The sequence below is a fragment of the Hylobates moloch genome, unplaced genomic scaffold (assembly GCF_009828535.3).
Source record: "Hylobates moloch isolate HMO894 unplaced genomic scaffold, HMol_V3 SCAFFOLD_23, whole genome shotgun sequence".
In the NCBI taxonomy this organism is placed as follows: domain Eukaryota; kingdom Metazoa; phylum Chordata; class Mammalia; order Primates; family Hylobatidae; genus Hylobates; species Hylobates moloch.
In genome coordinates this window covers 387,233-415,052 of record NW_026652298.1, presented here as the reverse complement: position 1 = coordinate 415,052, position 27,820 = coordinate 387,233, and the positions used below count along the sequence as shown (strand labels likewise).

The 27,820-nt window shown below is 39.5% G+C and overlaps 1 protein-coding gene across 3 annotated transcripts in view; it reads right to left on the bottom strand.

Moving 5' to 3' along the window:
- Positions 1–26,573, bottom strand: part of PARP8 (poly(ADP-ribose) polymerase family member 8) — a 186,552-nt gene extending 159,979 nt beyond the window's left edge. For 2 of the 3 annotated variants that reach the window (XM_032145540.2, XM_032145542.2), the window contains exons 1-3: positions 25,049–25,299; positions 24,860–24,961; positions 23,891–23,945 (exon numbers count right to left, since the gene is read on the bottom strand). In XM_032145540.2, the coding sequence (XP_032001431.1) occupies positions 23,891–23,945; positions 24,860–24,950 (146 nt within the window). In that variant the 5' untranslated portion in view covers positions 24,951–24,961; positions 25,049–25,299. Of the gene's footprint in view, positions 1–23,890; positions 23,946–24,859; positions 24,962–25,048; positions 25,300–25,983 lie in introns of those variants that run through there. The other variant, XM_032145541.2, reaches the window with a different exon arrangement.
- Positions 26,574–27,820: the final 1,247 nt, after the last annotated feature.

The window sequence follows — 27,820 nt, the reverse complement described above, 5'->3', positions numbered from 1 at the left end:
TTAAGGCAGGAAAGGTCAAGAGATGCCAGATCACAAAGACACTTTTGAATGACATGACAAAGATTTTAGATTTCACTCTGCGGTCAACAGAATAACAAGGAAGGGCTTTAAGCAGATGAAGTAATATGATCAGATTTATATTCAATAAAGATAATTTTGCTATGGGTTGAATGCAATAGAATGAAGCAAAACTGGATAAAGAGAGACTAATCTGGAAAAGGCTTTTGAATAGTCAAAGTAAGAAATGGTGGTGGTGGTTGGAATTAAGGTAGAGGAAGTTGGAATGGAAAGTAGCCACCATTCAGTATCATTTGACTGATATGATAACAAATAGTTAAAATCATTAAGAATGTGGTCATTAATTGTAAGTAAGGGCCGTGGGAGATGAAGACATCTTAGGTGCCACCAGGTTTTTGACATGGGTAATATGGGGAACTAGTGGAGTCAGGCACTGGCATGAGAAACTTGAAAGGTCGGTAGATGATGAGTTTCATTTTTAATATGCTGAGTTTGAAGATTCTTAAACTGTCCAGTTTGTGATGTCTAGTAGGCAGTGGATACACAGAACATAGATCTGAGCTGAAACACAGATTACAGAAGAACAACAGAGTTACAAGGGGTCAGGAATTTGGGGGATCTCTGGGATGTGGTCTAACCAACACAAGGTTGATAGAGATTTCCGGGTGTATGGAGTGGGTAAAGACGAGGAAACAGAAGGTGTCATTAAATTACACTGTCATTTAAATTATTTAAATAGCAAGTGGAGTTCTATAAAAGGGGCCTAGGAATCAGAGATGTGAGGCAAAAACCAGGATTTCATCACAGCAGCCAAGAGAGGACCGCACTTCCAAAAGGAGGGCATGACATTCCACTAGTGAAGTAAAATGAAAGCTGCTTCAGTGGAGTCCTGGAGGCACTGGCAGACTGCTGTGAGGCTGAAGAGAAAACCTGAGGATGGACAGAAAAGAACCTAAACACTTCCATCTGAGAATCTGGTTTTGGAGGGGAGGAAAAGAGGAGCAAAGGGCAAATGGGGAAACCAGAGAGGTTTTACTTGTATGTTTATCGAATTTTGTATGTTTTTCAAGACAGAAAGAAGTTAGTGAGAAAAAAGTAAGTGAAAGGTAAGTCATGCAATGGATTTGCGGTGTCAGGCCTCAGCCAGAGCCTCCTTTCCAGTGAGATTTGAATAAAGGAAGAAACGATGATGAGGACATGTTAGGGTTGTAGGTATCTGGCAAGAAGTAGAAAGAGCTGCTACCTTTTGGATACTGACTTCTATATGAATTTCGATGTCATTTTGAAGAAGGTAGAGAAATAAGAAATTTGAGAAATGTAGAGAAGGGAAGTAGAAACAGCATAGAAAACTACTATGGATAATAGGGGAGAGAACTGAACAAAGAAACAGAGTGTTTGTTTCCCACTATTTAACATTATTTATACCATGTACGTAGTGTCTGATATATGAGCGTTTGTTTGGGGATGGAAATCATGCATTTAAGAATATCAATTGCCACCGTTGAGTTTCTATCTCCAGAAATGCTATCAGTCTTGGCATAGGATTGGACTAGGTGAATAGATCTTTAGGCATAGTTTTGCTAGATGGGTTCAATAAAAGAATAAAAGAACAAAGAAGCCGAGCTGCCATTGGCAAATGATGGAACACAGCTAAAAAAGGAAGAGGTAAAATTGAGAGGAAGTTAATAGCGTTAGTTGGAAGACTTCAAACTCGGCATCAAAGTCCTCAAAAAAGGAGGGAAAATAACCAAGAGTTTGGTAAAGACCAGCAAGAGGGAAGAGAGAGACGGTGGCACAGCAAAATAGAACTTTAAAAGAGAATTTTGCACAGGATGAAAAATAAAGCAGCACTAGGGATCTCTCTTCCTCCTCCATACCTCTTCACAGTGGCTTTTCTAATTTTTTCTACTCTTCTTAAGTTCTCTAATTCCTCTACCTTCTTCCAAAAAGAAATGGAGACCATCCAGTAGGAATCCCTTAACCTTTTTACTATCATACATAATTCACTGATCCTAGCTTCTAGTTGTAAGGAAAAGGGGTATGAACTTAGGAGGAGCCCTCCTGAGAAGCTGCAGGAAGAAGAATGGCCTCAAGCACAGCCCAATCTTCACCTAAGGCTCAAACCAAAAAGCTGGAGTTTGTCTACTGGATTGTTTCCCATGTTGCAGAGGAGAGAAAAGTCTCCCTTGTCCCTTTGGGTTCACAGAGAAGTAGAAGAGCAAGGGAATGAGAGAACAGAAATAGATGGATGATCAAAGAGCTTTAGCTATTGAGTAGGAACCAAGAATGGATGTGAGGTACAGTGGAATGTTTCCAAAAATGCCAGTCCCAGCAGCCTTGGGCTGGAATGATAGTATTTCCAAAAGAGCCCTCCAATAGAAAACATCTGCAATCCAGGTGCATGGTGGGACCTATGCCTCATTTAGAAGTTACCTAGATCTGTGGATTCCAAGAGACCCTTCTACCAACTGAGGAGGAAGACAAGAAAATGAATTAGATCCCACCAACCGCACGAAGTGTTCAGAAACTGCAACATTTTCTGAGTCATAGAAAAATACAGCATGGGTGATAATGTTCACCAAATATTCCTTTCACTCCTCTTCACTGCAACCCTTACAGTCAGGTATACATGACTAACGTGAGTCCATGAAACGTGAGAGGAAGCGATGTGTGTCACTTTTGGGCTGAGGTAGTAAAAGACCCAAATAGAATTCCCCATTTTCCCTCCTTCCCTGAAATGGAGATTAAAGAGGGAGTGTTTCCAGATGTACATACAAGATGGTGGTTCTTCAATCTGACTCCCCAAGTGATTAAATGGGGCAGAGGCCTCAACCAGCTGAAGATGGATACAGAGAATAAGAATAAGAAATAAACCTCAGTAGAATTTCACAGCTATTTGGTTTTTGCAGCATAGCCTAGGCTACAGTTAGTAAATGTAGAAAACTTCCATGTTGGCCAAGAAAATCAAAGCTGTGACAGCTAACAAGAGTGGATGGTGTGGAAAAAAGGACAGAGAACACAGTTTACAGTTTCAAAGGGCCCATTCCTAGAAAATCACACCTCAAATAACAGGTGGATTAAGGATCTCTTTCCCAGAAAGCCACAGGGTCAAAACAGCAGCTTAAGAGCCCCCAGGAACACTGTAGCGTGCCCTAAATAACTCATCAAAAAAAAAAAAAAAAATCATTCATATTTAAACATCTTCTCAAAACGCCAGCCCATTTTCTGGCACAAACAAGCAAGCAGTTCTCAGTGATACTATCTGTCCAAGATCAAGTGCGCTCAAACCATCATTTTCTCATCTGAGTAGCTTGGGCTACCGCTCAACCAATAATACATCATAATGTTCTTAATTTTCTAAACTGACAAGGCTATATAATAAAAGGCACAAAATGTATATAACCACTCATCATAGGTAAGTGGCAGGTTTTCTTTCAGTAAAGAATTTAAATACTATAATACTTCAAGAGTCAAGCTAGACTTACTTTCTAGGTCTTATGTTAATGTTAATTGAGAACTTTCATAATTCTTATACAAAGATGAGAATTATCTGACTTTGAATTTCTATCAAATTAGTATATACTTTAAGCCATATATGTGAGTTTGAAACCTACATCAATAATACCATATAAGTTCTAAATGAATTATAGAATATTGTCCAAAAAATTAAAATATTTATATATCATTATCCCCACCATATGCATTGGAAGGAGATTATTCATTATGACATATTCTGGTATGTTTCCCAGCGAATCTCTATCTCTTGTGAAGTTTCTTCTTATGCAATGCCTGCTCACCAGGGATCTGTGAGGTTCATGAGAGAAATACTAATAGCAGTTACTGAAGTCTGAGCTGACTTGTGTGTTGCAGATGCTGTGTGTCCGAGTGAAGTATTCTTATACAGTAAAGTACATTTACTTACTTAACTCCAACTACTCCCTAGTTTTCCAAGGTCGAGTAAAAAAATGAGTTATAGAATGGAAACGGAAAAACTCTCTCTGGTCGGCTTTGTGGTTATTGCACCAATATCTATTTCTTAGAAATTTTCCTGCTAGCCAGGTACAGTGGCTCACACCTGTAATCTAGAGCTTTGGGAAGCCAAGGCAGGAGGATCCCTTGAGCCTAGGACTTCCAGACAAGCCTGGGCAACAGAGCAAGACATCATGTCTACATAAATTAAAACACAGCCAGTGTGGTGTCACACACCTGTAGTCCCAGCTACTTGTAAGATTGAGGTGGGATGATCATTTGAGCCCAGGAGGCTACAATGAGGCAAGATTGTACTTGATATGGTTTGGCTGTGTCCCTATCCAAATCTCATCTTGAATTTCCACGTGCTGTGAGAGGGACCCTGTGGGAGGTAAATGAACCATGGGGGCAGTTCTTTCCGGTGCTGCTTTCGTGACAGTGAGTAACTCTCAAGAGATCTGATAGTTATTACACAGGGGAGTTTTCCTGCACAAGTCTCTTTGCCTACTGCCATCTACGTAAGACGTGACTTGCTCCTCCTTGCCTTCCACCATGACTGTGAGGCTTCCCTAGCCACGTGAAACTGTAAGTTCAATTAAACCTCTTTCTTTTGTAAATTGCCCAGTCTGGGGTGGTCTTTATCAGCAGTGTGAAAACAGACTACTACAGTAAATTGGTACCAGTAGAGAGTGGGGGCTGCTGAAAAGATACCCAAAAATGTGGAAGCGACTTTGAAACTGGGTAACAGGCAGAGGCTGGAACAGTTTGGAGGGCTCAGAAGAAGATAGAAAAATGTGGGAAAGTTTGGAACTTCCTAGAGACTTGTTGAATGGCTTTGACCAAAAACCTGATAGCAATATGGACAATAAAGTCCAGGCTAAGGTGGTCTGAGATGGAGATGAGAAACTTGTTGGGGACTGGAGCGAAGGTGACTCTTGTTACGTTTTAGCAAAGGACTGGCAGCATTTTGCCCCTGCCCTAAAGGTTTGTGGAACTTTAAACTTGAGAGAGATGATTTAGGGTATCTGATGGAAGAAATTTGTAAGCAGCAAAGCATTCAAGATGTGACCTGGGTACTGTTAAAGGCATTCAGTTTTATAAGGGAAGCAGAGCATAAAAGTTCAGAAAATTTGCTGCCTGACAATGTGATAGAAAAGAAAAACCCATTTTCTGAGGAGAAATTCAAGCTGGCTGCAGAAATTTGCATAAGTAACTAGAAGCCGAATGTTAATCCCGGAGACAATGGGGAAAATGTCTCCAGGGCATGTCAGAGGTCTTCACGGCAGCCCCTCCCATCACAGGCCCAGAAGCCTAGGAGAAAATGGTTTCATGGTCCAGGCCCAGGGTCTCCATGCTGTGTGCAGCCTAGGGACTCCATGCCCTGCGTCCCAGCCACTCCAGCCCCGACTAAAAGGACCCAAGGTATAGCTTGGGCTGTTACTTCAGAAGGTGGAAGCTCCAAGCCTTGGCGGCTTCCATCTAGTGTTGAGCCTGCAGGTGCACAGAAGTCAAGTTGAGGTTTGGAAACCTCTGTCTAGATTTGAGAGGATGTATGGAAATGCCTGGATGCCCAGGCAAAAGTATGCTGTAAAGGGCAGGGCTCTCATGGAGAACCTCTGCTAGGGCAGTGTGGAAGGGAAATGTGGAGTCAGAGCCCCCACACAGAGTCCTTACTGGGGCACCGCCTAGTGGAGTTGTGAGAAGTGGGCCACTGTCCTCCAGACCCCAGAATGGTAGATCCACTGACAGCTTGCACCATGTGCCTGGAAAAGCCGTGCAGACACTAAACACCAGCCTGTGAAAGCAGCCAGGAGGGGGGCTACACCCTGCAAAGTCACAGGGGTGGAGCTGCCCAAGACCATGGGAACCCACCTCTTGCATTAGTGTAACCTGGATGTGAGACATGGAGTCAAAGGAGATCATTTTGGAGTTTTAAGATTTAATTGTCCTGCTGAATTTTGGACTTGTGGGGGGTCTGTAGCCCGTTTGCTTTGGCCAATGTCTCCCACTTGGAATGACTGTATTTACTCAACGCCTGTACCCGCAATGCATCTAGGAAGTAACTAATTTGCTTTTGATTTTACAGGCTCACAGGTGGAAGGGACTTTCCATGTCTTGGATGAGACTTTGGACTGGACTTTTGAGTTAATGCTGAAATGAGTTAAGACTTTGGGGGACTGTTGGGAAGGCATGATTGGTTTTGAAATGTGAGGACATGAGATTTGGGAGGGGCCCAGGGCAGAATGGTTTGGCTGTGTCCCTATCCAAATCTCATCTTGAATTTCCATGTGTTGTGGGAGGGACCCAGTGGGAAGTAATTGAATCATGGGGGCAGGTCTTTCCCATGCTGTTCTTGTGAGAGTTTGCTGCCATCCATGTAAGATGTGACTTGCTCCTCCTTGCCTTCTGCCATGATTGTGAGGCTTCCCCAGCCACATGGAACTGTAAGTCCAATTAAACCTCTTTCTTTTGTAAATTGCCCAGTCATGGGTATGTCTTTATCAGCAGCATGAAAACAGACTAAGACAGTACTCCAGCTTGGGCTACAGAAAGAGACCCTATCTCTATAAAAATAAAAAACGTTCCTGCTATTCAATACTATACCATATCTTCCTCAGGATAGTTCATTTGGGAATCACTAAGTTTACCCGCCTCTGGGGATGGGACATGGAACTTACACCTAAAATAATCAGCTTCTGAAAGGATGTCCCCTCTCTGGATATGGAAAAGGAAGAACTGCAGTAGTTGTATGCAGCTGCCTTGCAATCCCGTGGGAAACAATGCTAGCTCACAGGAAGGCAAAAGCTGACTGCTGAAAAGAAACCATGTCCTTGAAGACATTGTTAGGCCCCAAACCAATGAACCCAGAAACCCATTTACCACTGAATCTAGAGTTAAATAAGCAAGAAAATCCCCTTTTATTTAATCCAGTCTGAGTTGGGTATTCTGTCATTAGCAAATGAAGGCATCCTGACATGTGGGAATATCAAGACACACAGGCTTTTGTGCAGTTTTCCACGTGTGGGGACAGTGCCCTGGCATTCCAGAAATCCTGGCTTACTTATCACCTGCAAATAACATTTTAAAACTAAATGCAAAGAGAATGATCAGGAATATCATAAAATCTGCATTTCTTTAAAAAAAAAAAAAAAAAAAAGGAGCTTACGGCGAAGTAGTCTCAAGCAACTGTTTTCTAAGCGGGACGGCTGAAGCAAGAGACCTTAAATCACTTGACCGTCTCCACAAAACAGAACTGAAGCAGAACCAGAAGTCCCCTGATAGCCTTTCAGGCACATCACCTACAAATACACCGTAATCCCTCATACCCCACACACCACTTCGGGGAAACGGACATGAGGCAGGAATACAAATATATACCAGCTGTGACACTTCCCTAAGCTCCTGGCTTCCGAGTAGCCATCCTGATAATTATTTTTTAAAGTCCACAGTATCAATATGCAAGTTAAGTGAGTTATGGAAATCATTCCAGATACTAGTTCACCAGTAACATCAGTTTAGCCCTAAATATTGTCATAAGTTCTCTGATAGGCTCATGTGATTTAAGCTGGTGCTCTGTCGAGACTAGACTTAGGCATTTTATCCTTTTTATGACATTATGTATGTTGCAGAGAATATATGAATATATTTTATATCTACGAATATATATAAAACCTTCATTATCACATTATTCTCAATCCAGCATTTTTTCAGCCCCTGATTTTCATGTTAGTTCAGCATTCTTACATCTTTACAGATTTTCATCTAAGACTACATTTCTATTGTTTTATATAATCAGCCCCCCTAAGATCAACATGTCCTCATTTTTTGGCAAAGACAAAGGCTACTGATTTCAGGACCATTATTTTCCTTTTTCAAAAGCACAAACCCAAACTGAGAAATAAATCAAGAGAAATTCTCCTCTTTTCTATGCTAATTTAGAAGTAGAGTCTTTATTTCTTTTCAAACCCAAAGAGAATCAGACATACAATATGAATTTATCTACTTTCACTTGCTCAGACTGAGATGAAAGATTAATATTTTCAGGCTGTTAGTCAAAACTGTTCATTCAAATATTATTTAATAAAATCCAAGGATCAGGACAAAGCCACTTAAGCTAAGAAACCTTCACCAGCCTCATAGGAAATTGTGTACAGTTTTCTACTAGAATAGCCTATAAATGCTTACTGAAAATGTCTAAGTTCATATCTTGGTAACTGACATTTTAATTCAATCTGCAGAATAATATGTGCTTCTTAAGTGCTAAGATATGAATATTAGAGGCTTTCTTTCTTAAAATTTCTACTTAGTTATATTTTCACAAATAACTATATAATGTTAAAATTCTGCATGTGGCATAAAACATACTTTAATGGAGAAGGTAATGTGTAGGGAGTTTATTTGTTTGCTATTAGAACTTGTGTTTTTTCTTGGTTAAAAAAACTGCACTGATTACAATATAGAAAAAAACAAAAGTATGTTGTATATCTCTTACAGTAGAAGATAAAGAGTAGTTCTAAATTTAGAAAGGAAAAATAAATATACACAGTGAAAGTATGTGTCAGTGAGATGTTAATCAAAGATCAACTATTGCTGAGATGGGCAATATTAAATCCCTGCACAATTACTCATATTATAATGAGAATTTTAAAGAGAAAATATGAACACATAACATAATGAGGGCAGAAGTCACGCTCATCCTTCATCTTTGTATTCCCAATTCAGGAAGCTGGTACAGTGTCTTCATTATAATTACTATTCAACAAACATTTGTAAAATGAATGAATAAGGAACGAATGAGGAGAAAAATGATAAACATCTCCCTCTGTCTCCTGGGAGTTAACTGCACTACTTTCTTTTAAACTTAATTAATCCTCAATGTCCTTGTCAAATAGCCAAAGGGAAAATGTATTTACATTACTCTGAATATTGATGGAATCTACAAAAAGGGTTAAACAACTTCCTCAAAGTAAATAAAACGCTCACAATCCAGTTAGGATAAAAGGATTTAAATCATTTCCTAGGTAGAGGGCTTTCAATTAGAGCCCCTGCTGCATTAACCATGGGAACTCATCTCATTCTCTTCATGATGGAGCTGAGTGTTGCTGCTAATCTGTATTCTACCATTCTAATGCTTTTAAGGTTCCTTTTCAGCCCTTCCTCCTCCTAATCCACAAATACCGAGACCAAGGCATTTTTTTGAGTCAGTCCTAATTTCAAGCATTCTATCCTGCCCTCCCCAAATGTACTCATACTTATTAGACCATATGTTCCTATATTAGTTCAGGAAGGGGGAAAAAAAAGTTAATCACACTTGTATATAAGAGATCATAGGAAAACAGTTTACTAACCTGTGAAAATACCATTCATTCTCTGTTCACCTCTGGTCCACAGCTAAGCAATCAGTAGGATATAAATGTACCCTATCTTCACTATTCAGTATTCATAAGGATACTACTTATGAATTGGAAATCTGACACAACATTTACATGACCTAATTTTGAAAATTTAAAATAGTGTAAGGCCCCTAGGCTTAATTTTACAGGGGAAAGATTAAAGGGACGCAAGCAAGCATATATTCTCTCTCTGTGCTGTGGGACACTGGTAATTTTTTTTAACTTAAAATATTTGATACTTAAAATGTCAAACTTCTACATTTCTGCAGTAACAAGATAGTTATCATATTGAATACCATTGCTTTCTCTCCAGTAAGTAGAGTTAATATTAGCACATGAACTGAAAATATTAAGTGATTATAAAAAAGTCCAAATGAATTCATTAAAATTTAGCTTGGCAAAATGTTAGTTTCATGTTCTTGGTAGAAGTCCTTTTTATTTATAGTCAAATGAAATGAACGATTTACAAGCAAAGGAAATGGCATCAAATATTTGACACCCTGCCTCCCAAGGTGTATTGATTCACGCTTTTTGCTCAGATCTAGGTTTCTCCACTCAGGAAAAGTGGAGAATGTACCCATACTTGGGAAAACAAGTTTCCAATGGCACAGCTTTGATCAAACAGCAAAATTCTATCCATCTATGTATTGCCATCTGCCAATATGACAAATGGTCCCATGTGCAATATTCACACTGCATTGTAGCCAAACCTGTAAGTCAAAGGATATGAAATAATAGTAACTATACATTAAGCACAGGAGAAAACGAAACAAACAAAAAGGTTTTAAACCAACCAAAAATATATCTTATTTTGGATGTTCTATACGTTCTTACACTCTCTCAGGTCTTTTGTGTCATTATGAACACAATTCTAACAAGCTTGATTATTTTATTTCCATTCACATATTACAAGCAACAAGCTGAAAAAGTAGAACAGGGTGTAGGGAGACAGGACAAAGTAGAGATTAGGGCTTGAAGTGCCTCTGAGCAGTCGACAGCAACCACATGGAATAATGACTCATGTGCATTAATGATCACACTAAATGATATTTGCTTTTTTACCTAGTCCTTCAACTCATAGTTTAAAGAACTTCAGGTTGGAAGAAACCGTGTTCTGATTCTTGAGTCTCCTCTACAACTTCAGAGAGGACTTCCATTTTATTTTGGATCAAATGCTCCACAACTAGTTGAAACTGGAATCAAATTTTATATGAAGTTCCTAGATGATTTAAAGCCGTAAGAAGAATAATAATGAATCATAAGAAAACTTGCTGCTACAGATATCAAAAAGGAATGTTACCATCCCTCATGCTAATCTTTTTCATTTTAAATAAACAGGATCTAAAAAAAAATAATGCTTAGAATTCCTAACCGCATCAAGAATGCCTCAGATCAGTGACCCAAGGAACCTTCCAGAATGGATGAAATAGACCCAAAGCTGAATTCACCTAATTTTAGGGCCAAAAAACAAAAGAAGACCAAAAAAATCTTCAGATACTGGGAGAACAAATATCAATTGCTCAATTGTATCTTATGAAAACAATTTTTCAAAATAAAACAGATATTTAAGATTAAGTTCTTGTCATTTAAAATTTTAAGAAAAATATTTTCTAATGGAATTACATATATTTGTATGATTCTTCTAGTTATATCCATGGTAATAAATACTCTTTTTAGTTGGAAATAAAACCCATTTGTGCTACATTATTAGGGAAAATATCTACATAAATTAGTTTTTAAGATAACTAAAGTCTATCCTTTTGAATTCATAAGCATAAAATCTTAACCACTTGCAAAATTCTAACACACTTAAGGTAGTCAGATGCCTTGTCAAGTAGGGTAACAAAAGTGATTTTCACCTGTTTGTTTTAATAACAGTGCATCGATTTTATGAAAATCAGGCATGCCCTCGGGTCCTAACAAAGTATACAAAGCTGAATGGATCTATGCCAAATATGCCAGATTTTACTTTCTTACTTTAGTCTGATTTTATACTTCTATCCTCTTTCTTACCACATGGCTTCCAGCATCACTTACAGACTAACCCTTAATAAGGAGAGGGCTAAGTTACTAACGTTTGGAAGGCTTATGAAAGTGAAGCATACTTATGAGCCAGCAATGTTTTCATTTATGGTGTGTGCAAACCATACACTTAAGCAAGCTTTGGGGAATGAGAGTTGGGGGGTATCAACTCTTTTATTTGCTAATTCGTATTTCCTTTAAAAGACAGATTTCCTTCAGATTTTAACTGTGTTAATAGTTTCTCTAGAAAAATTGGAGATTTGTGTGCATATATTTTATGTTGTAAGCAGACACACACCCAGAGACACTGAGAGAGACAGATAGTAAATAGAGGAGCATTAACCACAAACGGTTTACAAATGACCTCTGTGCTCATTCACCCGTCTGTTCCCCACCTTGCCTTTTATAGCAACTGTACCAACAGCCATGAGAGCCATTGCGGAAAAAAATAAAATTAAATTTAAAAATCCTGGAAGCTTGTAAAGAACGTGAGCAAAGGGGAGGAAGTTGTGAAAAAAACGAATAAAGGGCACCGATCCAGAGTACTGAAGAAGGCAGAGTGGAGAGCCTAGCAATGAGTATCTGGTACCCCAGTATCCTCTCCCACAGAATCTGCACAGCTTTCTGTTTATGACAGTTCAAACTTAATTTAAAATATCAAACAGACACCTTCCTCAAACATATAAATCATAAAGCAGTTCATTCAGGCTGTATGTATACAGTTGTTCCAGCCACATTTTTCTAACGGGTTCTCTATATCTTTTACGTGGAGACAATGAGAGATTTGCTGAGGACAATTTGACCATAATTTAGAAGGAGGAAATGGGAAGTATTTGTATCTTCTTTGCCTAACTCACATTAGTTACTCAAGTAAGCATTTCTTCCGTTATTGCATTTTCTTGATTACGGTTTTATGTTTTATCTAAAACGCATATCAAAAGAAACTTCCTAAGCACTATGCAGGGGGAAGCCATGACATTTATCTGCCACTGTCAGCAAAAACATGAACTTAGCCCTCAACAGAATATTTCACTTCATTCTAGTGTCACCTCTGCGTCACCTGCATTGGAGTCACCACTTGCCTGTTGGGTAAAACCAGGATGCACCACTGAAATAAAAAAGGGTCAGACAATATAAGAAAAGCCAGTAGAAATTGCCAAATGTATCAGAACACACACAGGCTTTCTAAAGATATGGGAGGGTGGCCCAAGAGAAAGGCTCTAGAGCTCACCCTGAAACAGGATTTTTTTGACTTCACAGAGAAATTATTTAATTTTCAATAACACAATTCAACTAAAGAAAGGGAAATACAAGGCTAAACACATAAGAAATGAAGACAAAAACCCAAACTTTCAAATCTAAAGAAAATAATCTGTTTTAAAGACACAAGCGAAGATCAGGAACCCAAAACAGGAGAAAGGAAAAGCAATTAATGCTGGCGTCTGATAATAACAAAAAGTATGGAGCCTGGAGAATCGCTAGACTCTAAAAATTATAAAGGTTTAGACTTGGACTTTGTACACTGAAGAAAAGAAAACTGCATGCATTTATATTGATCAGTGTACACTATTGCTGCTTTTTAACTTTTGTGTATATATAGGGTAGATTTTTTTTTTTAAGTGAAAGCAAGTTTATTAAGAAAGTAAAGGAATAAAAAGGTGGCTTCTCCATGGGCAGAAAACTAGTGTAGTTTTTTATTAGAAATTGTTATTCAATAATAGTACATGTTACAAATAAATACCATTTTAAACTGAAAAAATTGTAGACTTTCAAATCAGTTAGGGTGGTCACCCTACAAAAGGGCATTTTTTTCCCCCTTAGTCTCCTTGTTCATGTTGCTCACAACAAGAATTGGGCTAATGCTATGAATAATAATGACAAACACTGACTTCTGTCAGGCCCTGTGCTGAACACTGTCTGCATATGTATAGGAAAGGGTTAACTCAGCAGGCCTTGTTTTTTCAGACTCTACATTTCCAAGAAAGGTCTGCCTTTAGGACTGGTCCTTGGCCAGCTCCTGGAGAATGAGCTCTCAGCTTTTAGAAAATTCTATCTGGTAAGAGTAGTTTTGCATGTCTCAGGTCTTGGGCCACAAAACATCAGTTTAATCAGATAGTTTATGTTAACAAGTGTGATTTATGGCAAACATAGATCTCTAATCTCCATTTCTCTCTTATATATCTATATTTATCTATCCATATATATGTACCTATATATATATCAAATATGAATATGAAGATATGTTTATAGCAATTGTATATACATAGAGAGTACGAAGAGAGACATAGATATTCTTCATTTTAGAATGTTATCTTGGTATGTTTAAAAGGAAAAGCTTAAGATGTGTTGCAATTATAGTATGAGTTTCAGGTATGTACATGTTATGTGTGTGTGAGAGAGACACACACAAACACATTTCAAACAAGTTTTATGTTTAAGCTCAATATTCAAACACAGAAATATAATATCAATTCCTTAATATGTTTTGTGTAAGTACTACAGCAGCATTATTAAATATTGTATTTCTATGGTGATTGAAAATTAGTAGGCAGAGAATTTTTGTAATGGTTCTTAATAATTTTTGTAATAGTAAATAATTACCTTTTGTTTAGTATAGTTTTATAATCTATATATGAGTAAAGTTGATATTTCTATTCATATAAAAATGTGATTTACTCTCATGTACTTATCTACATGCTAAAACCATAAGTTATCAATTTTAGTTCTGTGCCAAGGCACTTTTACTGAATAAAAACAATCAGCTAATTTTATATTTTCCTGATTCAAATTTGTATGCTTGTGTAATGTACAGGGTTTTTTTTTTTTATTTCTGTAAATCAGAATACTCAGATGTTGAAAAAGTCTTTGCTTTCAGAAAGATACCTTTGAAATGTAGCATATCCCTAAATGCAACCCAGAGGCTGGCAATGTCAACATTTTTCTGTTTTAAAAAACCTCTTATGAAAACTATTGCCATACTAAATTTTTTACTTGGCAACGACTTACAGCTGGAAAGGATTCTGTACATATAAGACATCAAATATTGAGGATACTGCAAATTTTAAATTAATGGCACAGAAAGTCAACAAAGGAAGTTCATATGAAATCAAACTAGTAATATGATTACAAAAAAACAAGTTTAAAATTTTTCTTGGCCCCAGTCTCATCATTTCTGAGCCAAATACAATTCTCATTGAAATCACCTAAGTGAAACTGAAATCACCATTCTAGGCTGGTTTTCCCATAAAGATGGACTGCTCCAAAAAGAAGAATCAAGAAAGAATTTGTCTCACAGTGAATTATTCAAACTTTGTCTTAGTTAACTAAAAATAAAATCTGACTGTTAACTACAGAAATCATTTCAAATTCTGTGGTGATAATAAAGTAATGACCGCTTTTCAGCTGGAGGGACTAACTTTTTTTTTTTTTTTGGCTGCATATCTAGCTGTGATGCATTTTAATGAGGAATGATGACTGCATCAGCTTATATCCATGGAGCAGATTTTAGCATTCAGCTTGGGTCTCCCAGTCAATATCTACGAGTCTCTTCTTAAGGAGATCAATGACACAGATACATACAGACCAACAAATGTGATACCAACAATCAAGAATTCACTCAGTTAAGATTTTGCACACTGATTTCCACACAAGAAACCTAGAATTTACTAGATTCTTGTGCCTGTGAGGCTCCACTCACTTCCCTGAATCACAAAAGCTACAGAGTATTTAGACAGAAATATACCTACTCTTAACATGAACCATTTTAAATATATATATATTACGGTGTCCACAGCAGTACACTTTAAAGCAGGGACTTCACTCCTCTATCTCTCCAATCATGTGTTACCTAAAGTGGCATGTGGTTCCCTGAAGCTTAATAACTGACATTGCCTTAAAAAAGGGGTTTGCTTCCCGACTAATGTGGAAAAAGTCTGAGAAATGATTTTAAATCTTTCACTAAATTTCTCATTTGGTCACATGGAGGAAAATGATTTCACCAAATAGATACTCTCATTGATTTTTTAATGTAATTTATCAAAGAAATGAAATATTTAGATAAATTCCAGATTTCCCCCACCACGAGCTTCTCCGAAAGTACACTCCATCATAAACTGCTCACTAAGAAGCTCTACTGCAGTCAATGTGACAGAATTTAAGAGGACATAATGACTACTTCTGCTACACAGAATCATTATCCACCTCTAACACTTCCCTATGAGATGGAAGACGGACTTCTAATCAGGTACCAGAGAGGGCTCTGCCAACTTCAGGGCCTTGATGAATAAGAATGGTTGAGAGCCCTTATCATAAATGAATTCAGTGTAACTAGTGAGAGAGTGAGAGAACCAGAGAAATACATCCTTATGTAGAAAAGTTAGGGGCATGAAATGCCAAATGCCGGTTAACCAAAGCTTTCTTTGTCATAAAGCAACTTCTATAAAAATTGCTGAAAATAAATTCTTCATGGCTCAATATGAATCAGTAATTTCCATTTCTATTACACTGTTGTTTACCCAAAAACTATTTTTAATGAATAAGACTCAGAGTTTGCCAAAGTGTTTTCCACAAAACAACCGTTTTGAGATACTCCAGATCTGTAATCAAGTAAGTCTGAAAAACCCCAAATACTTCACTCACCTCTTGGATATGCATAAAGCACACTAATATATAACGTTCTAAAAAGCCAATCATTAAAACTGTTTTAAATTGTTTAAGCATTTCCTAGACATATTTGGCTACAAATCTAACATCTAATTAAACAGTTTGGGAAATGCAATCACATAATGTAGGAATATTGCTAGTCATTTAAGAAACTAGAAAATATTTACTATATTCTAGGCAGTTGGCTAGGAGTTGGAGTTCTAGTCTCTAAACAAAACACTGACTTATTTCTGCGACTTTTTTTTTAATGTGACATCACTCTTTTAAGCAGCTCTGTGCTTAACAATTTTTTTTTTCCTGGTTTGTTTTCCATTTTTGTCTGTACTTTATTCCTTCACTGATGTGAAAGGCTAACAAATGTGAACTAGTTATATTAATCAGCGTCTGCCTCAGTTCTACACTTCAAATACGGTATATATTCTATCAACAATTCTTGGATAATAACAACCTGTACTTGTTTTTTAAACAATATAACAGGCCAGGCGCCGTGGCTGGCTCACGCCCGTAATCCCAACACTTTGGGAGGCCGAGGCAGGCAGATCACCTGAGGTCACCTGAGTTCGAGATCAACCTGGCCAATATGGTGAATTCCCGTCTCGACTAAAAATACAAAAAAATCAGCCGGCCCTGGTGGTGCGTGCCTGTAATCCCAGTTACTTGAGAGACTGAGACAGGAGAATCGCTTGAACCCGGGGGCGGAGGTTGCAGTGAGCCAAGATCACACCACTGCACTCCAGCCTGGGCAACAAAAGCGAAAACTCCATCTCAAAAATAAAGTAAACAATAAAACAATGATGAAAACACAAATAACTACAGCACTTCAGAGTTAGTTGACAAATCCACCTTTTCAATCTACATTTCAAAATGTTCAGAAAGACACTATTCTAGGGGAAGTCAACCAGCAGCAACCTCTCTGCTAATTTTTGTACACAGAAACTTGACCTGACTGCACAAAGGTTTCAATAGATGTCTCCCTCTAAAATTAATATTGAATGATTTGTCATCTTCCATTTAATACCAAGAAGGTATCAGCCACAAACTGAAATATCACTCATATGCAAATAAATAACATTCAAGACTTTTATCGTCATGGTTATTAATCTTGGATACATACAAATCTATTTACATTCTCATCCTATCCTCAAATTTCACTATCCGCTCCTCTCATTCTTACTTTGTTCTACTCATATTCTCACTCTATTCTCCTACGCATAAAACGTTATGTATTCTAATGAACAGAGATGCCATTCGTGGGCAAGGAAAAAATACAATGAACTGCTCTTTGTGATAAAAACCATGATCTTGACACAGATGTTATCAATCAATAAACTTTACACAGCTTTACACTAAATTAATACAAACTGCTGATGAGTGGGCGGGGGGTGGTCACTAAGCAAACAGAAGCATGTAGGTGTTAGGAAGCATGAGAAACATGTATCAGTGGATAGGGAAGGCAGCTCTCAAAGGCCAAGAATGTAAGTTTTAGGTCTATATGGAAAAAGCTGTGGTCACATTTGAAGGCTTCTGAACAGATGAATGATTAATTTCATGCTTAAAGAGTTCAGGTGTAAATAAACTGGATGGATAAGAAACTCAAAATCAAGAATTTTAAGACACTGGGTTAAGGTGATTGATCTAAGTCAAAGCCAACAGGGCATGGGCTAAATGTTGACATGGGATGGGATGAAGAGGCCAACAATGTTTCAAAGTAGAGGTTGGCGGAGCTTCAGCAACCAGAAGAGGAAGACTTGAGGTGAAATCTGAAACCTCCCCATACCTGGCTCAAAAGATGTGATACTGACTAGGAAAAGGCTGGAGACAGAAGCTTCTTTTAAAGAGGTGAGAAGGGACTGTTTTGATGTGCTGGGGTTGAGGTGAAAATGACAAATATTCAGGTGGAAGTGTCTAACATTCAAGTAGGATAACTTGGAACAGAAAGCCCAAATTACATCATGGTGAAATGAGGATAGTAAGTCTTATTGATAAAAACACATCTTACTAGTCTTTCCTGGGGAACATGAAAGATGGAATTTCAGAAATTTAGAGAATGAAAAAGGAAAGATTACAAGGCAATAAGTTGATTAAAATAGACTAAAATAAACTAATCAGTGGCAGCTATCTTAAAGCAAGATATATCTTCTACAGCACAATCTACCCAAACGCAAACCTGGGCAGAGAATTACAAAATATTTTTAAGATTGATAAAATTTCAGCTATATGTCTTTTTAAAAATGCTGCAGAGAGAAATGATGGGAAATTTAGATGGATTGGCCAAATATTTGCATAAGGATTCCACAGCCAACGTACATAACTTTCCAACTATTATGGTTAGCACTGGGCTCAGGCACTACCTTTGCCAACCAGTAGATTTTCAGTATTGCCCCTGGCAGACATCCCATTAGCAATGTCTCCCCATTCCCAAACATTCCCAACTATTCTAGTCATGCCAATTCAACCAATGTCCCTAAGTCTTACATAAACATTGACTTACACTGAAATGTATCCTATGGCTCTTACTAACTGTAACTTACTTAAATCACCCAAGCCTCTGTTTTTCCTGCTATAAAACGTAAAACAGCTGACAAAATACCTAATTGTGTTTTTTGGAAACACGGGATAAAGCAAGGCAAGCAAAGAGAACAGCAGAGACGATGCTTAATAAATATCACGGGTAGGATCACCTTAATCCATGAAGAAAATGGAGTTTAATTTTTTTTAATACAAAAAAAACTCAATAAAGTTATACTTATGTTAAATTGGTGGTTATTTTAGGTCAGTGGTTTTAAAACTCAACAGTGAAACTGTTTTCAAAAAGAGTTGTTATACAGAACAGAAAAAAGCAGCTGCAATTTTAAAAAAGATATGAAGACCCAGATTCTCACTAACTCATTCAGCTCCCTTCACACTACATCCCCACAGCCACCCCAGCTCCTGAGGCAGGTTCCCAGGGCTCCAAGCAACACACTTTAAAAAAAAATCAATATTTTGAATATATAATAAGTGATGTAACATAAAAGTATGGTGAGAAAGTCCCATTGCCAAGAGAAACATGTTAATTTTTTATTTAAAAAATCATCCTTCTTTTCATTGTGACATCTTGAAGAACACTGAATGGCTTCAAAATAACTGTATATGCCAAGATTTCTGGAGTGGGCACGTTTGATCTTTCATAATGAAAACTGACAAACCTTTCTAAGGGGATAGTATTGCTTCTTCACCCTCCCCCTCCTCACCCCTGCACACACATACACTTCTCCTTTCTGGGGAACTCCAAAGAAAACAAAGGCCCTTTAGCAATCAAGTAGATTGTCTCTCTTGATGGCATCCCATGAGCTGTGGAGTTACACACTGTGGGCCCAGGTGGATTAGGGCCCCTAGAAAGTTTGCTTGATCAACAGAGTGCTATTGATTTTTTCAACTGAATTAATTACTCCTGGAGTCCAAACTCTCCAGTGTGCCACAGTCCTCATCACTCCCTACTATCTTAAATATTGCATTATCTGTCCCCTAAAAGTATTTGAACATGTGACCCAGAGAAGAGGACTTATAACTTGACTAGGCAACTTCTGTCACACTGGATTCATATGAAATTCCACTGCAAGTGACATCACCAGATTGGGGACCCCGAAGTGTTTGAGCATCTTCTCCACATCTGGTCATTTAGGCTAGGAAATTCCTTCTTGTCTGCCAGATCTTTTAGCATTCATTTTGTAAGTCATTCAACACCTACTTACTGAGAAGGAATACTGGGCTAGACAGTGTGCTAGGGGCTGGGGAAACTGCAAAGCATAGGAGAGAATTCCCATCTCCAAGAGGCTCAAAGTCAGACAGACATAAATGGGCGATTACAATATACTGTAACAACATGGTTTTAGAAACACCTAGCAGAATTATACAGACGAAGATGCCAGGAAAGGCTTCTCAGAGAATCTGGCTTAGCAAATATCTCAACAAAGAGGGCTGAGCAGGGATAAACCAAAGGAGAGGATGGAAAGCAGGTTATAGGTGAGTTTTCCAGGCAGCATGTGCAAAGGCTCAGGAGAAAGAGGAAGGAGCCTGTGCTTTGAGGAATATTCGATTACTATTATCAGTGTCACACTTGCTATTTATCTAGACAGAAGCTCCTGAAACAAAAAGGATACACTTCAAAAGATGCCAATATATCCATGACCACACAAAAGAGTGTCATATAATAAAAGGTGTACATATGCAGGCAACTCACATCCTGCCAAATATTAAATTTCTAATTTTATAATAATTTCTAATAAAACATTAGCTTTATTATTATACAGAGTCATACTCCTTGATTGGGAAACTCTCAACTTAATGAACATTCTTTAGTCTCATGTCTTTTCTAAACGAAAGAAATTAATGTTATATTCTTGGGTGAAAAAAATGTGAGGTCTCAAAAGAGTATAATACAATTTGGGGATGCATATATATTTTATATGTATATAGACACATAAAAATCTAAAAGAATAAATTTTAATATGTTAACAGAAGACAGAAGTCATGTATTTTTTACTTTCTTCTTTTTGGCATATTTCTTTTTCTAACTTTTTTTTTGTTACAAAAAACAATTCTTATTTGTGTACTTTTAAAACCTCACAGTAATATTTTCACAATACATTCCTGGCTGAAAGTTCACACTCGGAATTCCAGAGCAGTCCATGGCCAGGCCCACTGGGCTCCCCTTGCTCTCTCCTTGGCTTTGGTAACCACTGGCCCCAGGGACTCAGCCTGCTTTCCTATCCATCCCCTCAGTAGCTGTCACCACGCAGGTTACCCCTTCTGTTTCTTCTACCACTAACTCCATGTCTGACTGCAAGTGAAAGGAACAGAAGCACAAACCTTTGGGTTTTAAGGAGTTTATTGCTAATCAGTAAAACAGAGACAGGAGATAAGCATGACAAAGTATAGGGAAGAAATGACTTTTGGCTAAACTTCCAAATTGTATACAATTGAAGCCTCTACTTTATAGTTCTTAGCACACCTCTCAAATAAGAAGGCAGTACCGGGAAGGCTCTGAACCTATGGCAGAACCACTGATAGCTGTGGAGCTATTCCAAGGAGTCTGGGAATCAGGGGGATTATCAAGATCATTGTTAGAATAAATTAATCTTACCGTATATACAGCACAAGTTTTCAAGCATATGTAAATGCTACTAATAACCAAATAATTACACCTTGTTTTTCTTTAAACTGTAACTCTCAAGTATGTCTCTACATAATTTTTTGATGGTAAATTGTCTGCATGCTCAAAAAGCTTGAAAACACTAATGGAGAAGGAGGTCTCAGGAGTGTGACGGAACAGGTTTACATGGTAGCTTCATCATTTAATTGGTGAAAGTGACTATGTGTCTTAAACTCTCTGAGCCTCAGTTTGCACATCCAAAAGCAAGGATATAATTCCATGAACCTTTCTACCACAGAAAAATTAAAAGTATAAATGTAGGACAAAATTATTGTATTTTTTTTAATAGTAACATGTAAGATCAATCTTTGTCTTTAAAATACCATGTATCTCATTCTTGGAAAGCATCAAAAAGAAAATGGTATAGTAAGTTTTATCTACAACTTGAATTAAAATTATTCTTGAAATATGTTCTTAATGGTTTGATGAAATGGTAATTAAATACAAATAGAGATAATCATATACTCTCTCTCCATAAGGCTCCCACCTCCTTCAGTGAAGTCTAGTTCACCTAAAATGACACTATTAATTCAATATTACAAGTTGATAAGCACATTAAATCAAAATACAGCAAGATTATTTTAAGAGTCTGACTGAAATGTCAGGATGAGAAATAGATTAATAAATATTGGTTTATAATGTCAGTAATGAAAACAAATACGTTATTTTCAGAAAATAAAAGGTCTTCCCCATTAGGTCCAAATCATAAAGGGATTATCTACGGTTACTACACTGTAACAACTTTTTACATATTGTATTATAGAACAAGCTTTTGAGAAGACAAAGCAACACATCAGCAGTTTAACCAATTGTCTTTCTCTTTTAACAGGCTGGTCTACATTAGATTAGATATAAAAGGCCCAGGTATACTTGCGCTCGATCTTAGCCAAATGGCTGAGAAACATCCAGGTACATTTAAATCAGTGACAAAAGAAAACACTATCCCTTAATAAAATTACATAAAATAGGAAACATCTCTTACTTTAAGAGCAACCATGGTACTTGTTCCTATGGTGAAAATTGATGCTATCTCGATTAGTTAATTACTTATCCCAACACCTGGCCTTGCTCCCTTTTCCACCTCTAGCTATGTTAACACTAGAGTTCAATAATTTGCTGATAAAGAATCTTAACTGCAGTATCTAACATATCTTAGTGATTAAGCATATGATTTACCCTTTGATTTTACAGATAAGTAAAAGAACTGAGGTATCTTATTAAAAATCAGAAAGCTAGTTAGTTGAAAAGCCCACCTGTCCTTCCTGTCCACATGTCTCACCAGAAAAACAGCAATGGTGAAAAGTCAACTCTGCTTTTAATGGGCCACTTTGTATACTTTAACTGTTAAAATAATCCAAGAGGATATTAGTCATATTCGAAGATCCTTTAGATATAATGTGTAGGACCAGCGTTAAGTTAATCAACCAAGTCTCCTCTCATTGAATTATTCATAATTACAAAGATGACATTACAGTAAATTAAGAAACACTGTAATTTCATTCTCTCCCAAAAAAGTATACACTGAAGTTTGGTGATTCACTGTTATATTTTCAACTAGTAAATCAATGTGCCAATTCTGGGGCTTAGGCATACTGTATATACTGGAGTGATATTCACTTTAATTAAATTTGTTTTGAGATGTAAAATGTAATACAGATCCTACGTGTTTTTAAAAGTTTACATCAATTTCAAGCTTTTAAAAATGTATGTACACAACAAAGCTTCTTTTGCAATTTATATGTTTATAAATGTTTCCATTAGCTAAGATATATTTTGGAATGTGATCAAACAATACTGAATGTCAAGTCTTAACAGCAGGGCTGGTCTAAGGAATTCCCTCTAAGCTAAATCTGATACTTCTCCTTTGTGGCTACTGCTCTTCTAAACTACTGTGTCCCTAAAGGGCTAAAAGGAAGAAAATCCTAACTTAACAAGTGAAGGCAGCAAGGCATGGTATTTGAATGGCTACCTTTCATTTTAACTCTGCTTCCTAAATTCAAAATTGGATTTGGGTTTGTTTCAAGTTGTTCACAATTTATTAACGAAATGTGCATCTCTCATTCTTCCCCCAAAAGAAAGAAGTCATCCACTCCAGCTACATATAAGTCTCCAATTTCTTTCTTACAAACTATACGTGAAAACCGAAATACCACTCACTGAAAAAAAAATGTACAGAGAATTGGCAGGCTGCATGCTTATGTGAACCTTCAGAAAACATGGAAACACGCAGCCCCAACTCACCAGGAAAATCAACACTTCTGATCAAACTATTTTGTGACATTTTATGTCTTTTATACATTTCACTTCATATCCAGTATTCCAGTTTTGCACCGGCTTGCCCGTATCAACCCCAAATCGCCTGAGAGCAATCTAGTACTGTAGCAGAACAGTTTCAACATGAAGAGTTCTGCTCATTGTCTGTGGCGTGGTCTTCGAAACACCTGAATCAAACATTGATTCCCCTCCCCCTGCTATTTAAAACCAAAGGACGTCAGGCTTGGGTAGTAGGTAAAGAAAAGCCACAATAATCAAACGAACAAGCAACCAAAATACCCGAACACGGAACACGCTAAGAACAAAGGAAACACAAGAGTATGAACAGGAAATGAAGCAACTCTATACACATAAATACCTTCTGGGGCCGCCAACGTAGGTAAAAGTAAAGGTGGAGTCTGAGTATCTGAAATCTGAAACAGAAAGTCCTGTCAAAAGCTACCCCTGGAGTGGATTTGTTTTAACCCCGATCAGGACTTGGGCCCCCCGTGTGGTGGTGTCAGGGGAGGCCAGGCCGGGCGGGAGGCGAGGGCTGGAGGGCCGCGAGGTCCCTCCGCGCCGCGTCCGAGGGGATGCGGCGCGCCCCCTACTGGGTGCAGCTAGAGGCCGCCCCCCGCAACAAGTGCCGGGTGCCATGGCAACGGCGGGAATTTCCCGGTCGGGGAGGCCGGAAGCAGCCCCCGCCGGGCTCGCGGCAGCGAAAGCAAAATCCGATCTCTGTCCCGGGGGAGCAAAATGGACGAAAGGCGACCCCTAGGCAGGAGCGCTGGGTGCCTTGGGAATCCGAGGAATCCCTTCTCTTTGCCAGTCGGAGGGGACTAGAGGGAGCCGAAGGGGCCGGAGATGGGCCGAGCGCTACCCCCGGGGGTCCTCGGCGCCGGGCGCAGCTTACGAACGCAGCGCAGCGCAGCGCAGCGGGCTCCATTCCCGGCCGCCGCCACTCAGCCCATTGCGCAAACCCGGCGGGTCCAACCAACCCCGCTCTGCCGCCGCTGCTGGAACCCAGGAAGCGTGCTTGGAGGCTTCGGGCACTACGCGGGGCTGGAAATACCACGCATTGCCCCTTCGCCTAGACCCCCGCTCGGGCCACGCGGGTTCTGCCCTCAAAGCTGGTGGCTGCCCCAGACTTGGGGGCAGGGGGAGGGGAAGGGGAGAGGCTGGCGCCCCCTCCCCCTTTTGGCTCCCGCGCTCGTTGCAGCAGCTGTTGCCAAATGAACCCCAGAATGGGGACGTGCAACCCTCCACCCCACCCCCAGCCACACACGTCGCGGTCAGAAAATTGGGAAGGGGGCGCTGGGTCCGAGGTTCTGGAAAAGCAAGAACTCACCTGCAAACAGGCAGTCCTTCTCAGCTCTGGACTTCTGGATCACGACGTCGATATCCTTCTGAATTCGCTCTTGCCTTGAACACATCCCCATTAAATAAATCCCTGGAAAAGAAGCAGCCGCTATTTCCACCCCACCCCACCCCCCTCGCACGCTTCCAGCTTTCGTAAATATTCAGTTAAAAATGAAACCTCTGGCCGAGGCAGGGGCTGAAGGCGAAGTGGTTTCGGAAGTGATCCTGGGTGAGAGGAGGAGGTGGAGGAGGAGGAGGAGGAGGGGGAGGTCGGCTTTGCATTCCCAGATGTGACCGCCCAGCTGCTGCTCGCCGCTGCTGGATTCCAATTTCCTCCCCTTCTGACAATGGATGGTGATGACACCGAGTCTCACTTTCTCCCTCCCCCGCCCGGACCAACGGCCGTGGGGGGCCGAGGGTGCCGGGGAAGGCCGGAGAGCAATCACCGGCTGGGCGGCGGGCGCCGGCGAGGGGCGAGCCCCGCTCCGGCTCACGCGCGCACACCCCTCACGGCCCGCACGCCGGCCTTCCACACCCGCGCACACTCGCGCCCGCGGGCGGCGGCAGCCGTGCCCAGGCTGCTGCAGCGCCGCCCGCCCGCCGCAGACCCTCCGCGCCCGCCGCCTAGTCACCCGGCCCGGCCGCGGGCCGCCGGGGCTCGCAGAGTATCGGCCATCCCGGGCGGGAGCGGCGTCTCCCTACCCCGACCTCCACTGGCGCCGGGAGCTGAGCGGCAGTGTGGGTTCTAGTGAAGACTCCCTGGGGGCTCCCAGCCTTCCCTCTCCGCGCCCCTCCCCCATCACTTTTATGAATTCGACTCCACTTTCTAAAGGAATTAGGAGTCTTGTGGCAAACCCAAACCGGAGTGGCTGGGAGGGGAAAAAGGGGGGAAAAGAAAATCTTTAAAAATTAAAAAAATAATAAAGCGAACAAATCTTTCCTTGTTGCCACATCACATAACACGGAAAAAGCCTTGAAATTACTCCAGACGTGCACCCTCCACTTCCCTCAGTGGCTCTTTTTCCTCCAGATCGCAGTAGTTCAGCCCTTTTGGGGCGCCGTTTACGAAACACAGCCCCTTTTGAGGGACTGCCTCCTCTTGAAAAGACTCACCAGTTCTCCCTTCCTAGGTGTTTCTGTTCATGAGAAATGGTCAGAATCAACTGGCACGTTCCAGGGTCTTCCTAAAAGATGGAAACCTGTTTGGCTTGATTTTTAAAACCACCTCCTTTGACAGTCAGTCAAGGGAAAGCTACAATCCAGGTGTTGAGAAATGAGATACTGCTCTGATTCTCACTTTCTGTTCTGCCTAAGGACACCTCAGGCTGACGTAGCTGCGCCACCTCTGTAGTGGTTTATGCCCTAGGAGAGGTCTCCAGCAGACACTTTTCTTGTTGATCTTTTCTCCGCTGAGAAGGCTCCCGCCAGGAGACCATGACTCCTTTTGCTTTGCATTCTCAGTGCCATGTACAGTGCCTGGAATACAGGAGGGTGGCCTAAATGTTGGCTGAATGCATGAATGGTCATTTCTTGCAGCCTCTTTTCATTACCCTGTCTCATCAGCTTTCTTATCAGCATAAGTGCCCACTGTTTCAGACCCTGAATCAATTTAGTTCTGATTCTGACCGGGACAACATGATGTTCAGCACGGTAGGAATGACTGCCATCCCTGAAGGAGTCTTAAGATTCTGTAGAATCAATGAAAGATTCTATGTTCTAACTCCTTTATCTTTCAGGAAAGAAATTACAGAATAGTTTCGTTGTCCAGTCATATTCACTATGAGTTATAAAAGGAAACATTCTGCATTATCGAGATCCACTGCAGCCTTTGATGTAGTAAAGTCCCAGTCACAACAGGCTATATCTTCTGCTCAGTCCTCTCCTGAAATGCTTCCTGTTCAGGGGAGGACAGGTTCAAGCCCTGTGTCCCTCCTGGATATGTTGCTTTGTGTAGGCCCTTTGGCTGCCAAAAACGCTTTCTTCTCTTCCACATCACCACTGAGAATCATGAGTATTTCTTCTTCCATTATGTGTTTTAACTTCTCTGAAAGGCTGAAAGTCTATTAACTCACAAGAATTTATTTTATAGTTATCTAGCCACAAGGCTTGCATCTTCCAAGTAGAACCCTTACTACAAATAAACGTGAAATAGTTTTAAAGCTACCAAATATTTTTTTGTCCGGATCAGCTCTTAGTTTACTACTCACTCCTTAAAATAGACCTTCTTGTGACTTGTCCTATATTTGATTTTTTTTTAAGCTTCGCGGGCTGCCCTGTTTTGGTTAAACAAAGCTAACCTCACCCTGTTCATGCCCTTAAGGTGTGACATATTTAATAAATGTTTTTACATGTGAAGGAGTAAGATTAAAAAATAAAAACTAACCTTTCTATCTAGTATGTATTTCTGCAAGATAAATTTCTCTAATTAAAAACTATACCAACCTAGATCCTTCCAAGGATCTTCCAGGCTAGATCCTTATGGAGCAATTTGCTCAAAGTAAGTCAGCCCACATCCAGGATCCTTTCTTTACCTTGCTCCATCTCCGAATATTTACGTTTATATTACGTGTGCTCAACATACTTCCCTTATCAAAAACTATATGCACCTTTGAGATGAAACAGTTCTCTCTCTCCTTAAACACTCATGAGCATACAACACACACACACATGCATTCAGGAACGTGGCACATAAGAGGCCCTTCACCAATTTGTTAAATAAATAAAATCAATATTTACAGTGAGGGAGAACTCAGGTGGTATCCCAAACTAAATTGAAGATAATAATCTACATGTTGGATGATAGACTCTACTGAAAAAATTCCACCAGTTTAGAATAATGATTCTAAGCCAACAGATATAATTTATTAGCGAAAAATATAAATTTTTTGCCTGTGCCAAAAGGCCCAGCTGCGGAAGTGTAAGGTAATGGACATGCGGCATTAAGTTCAAT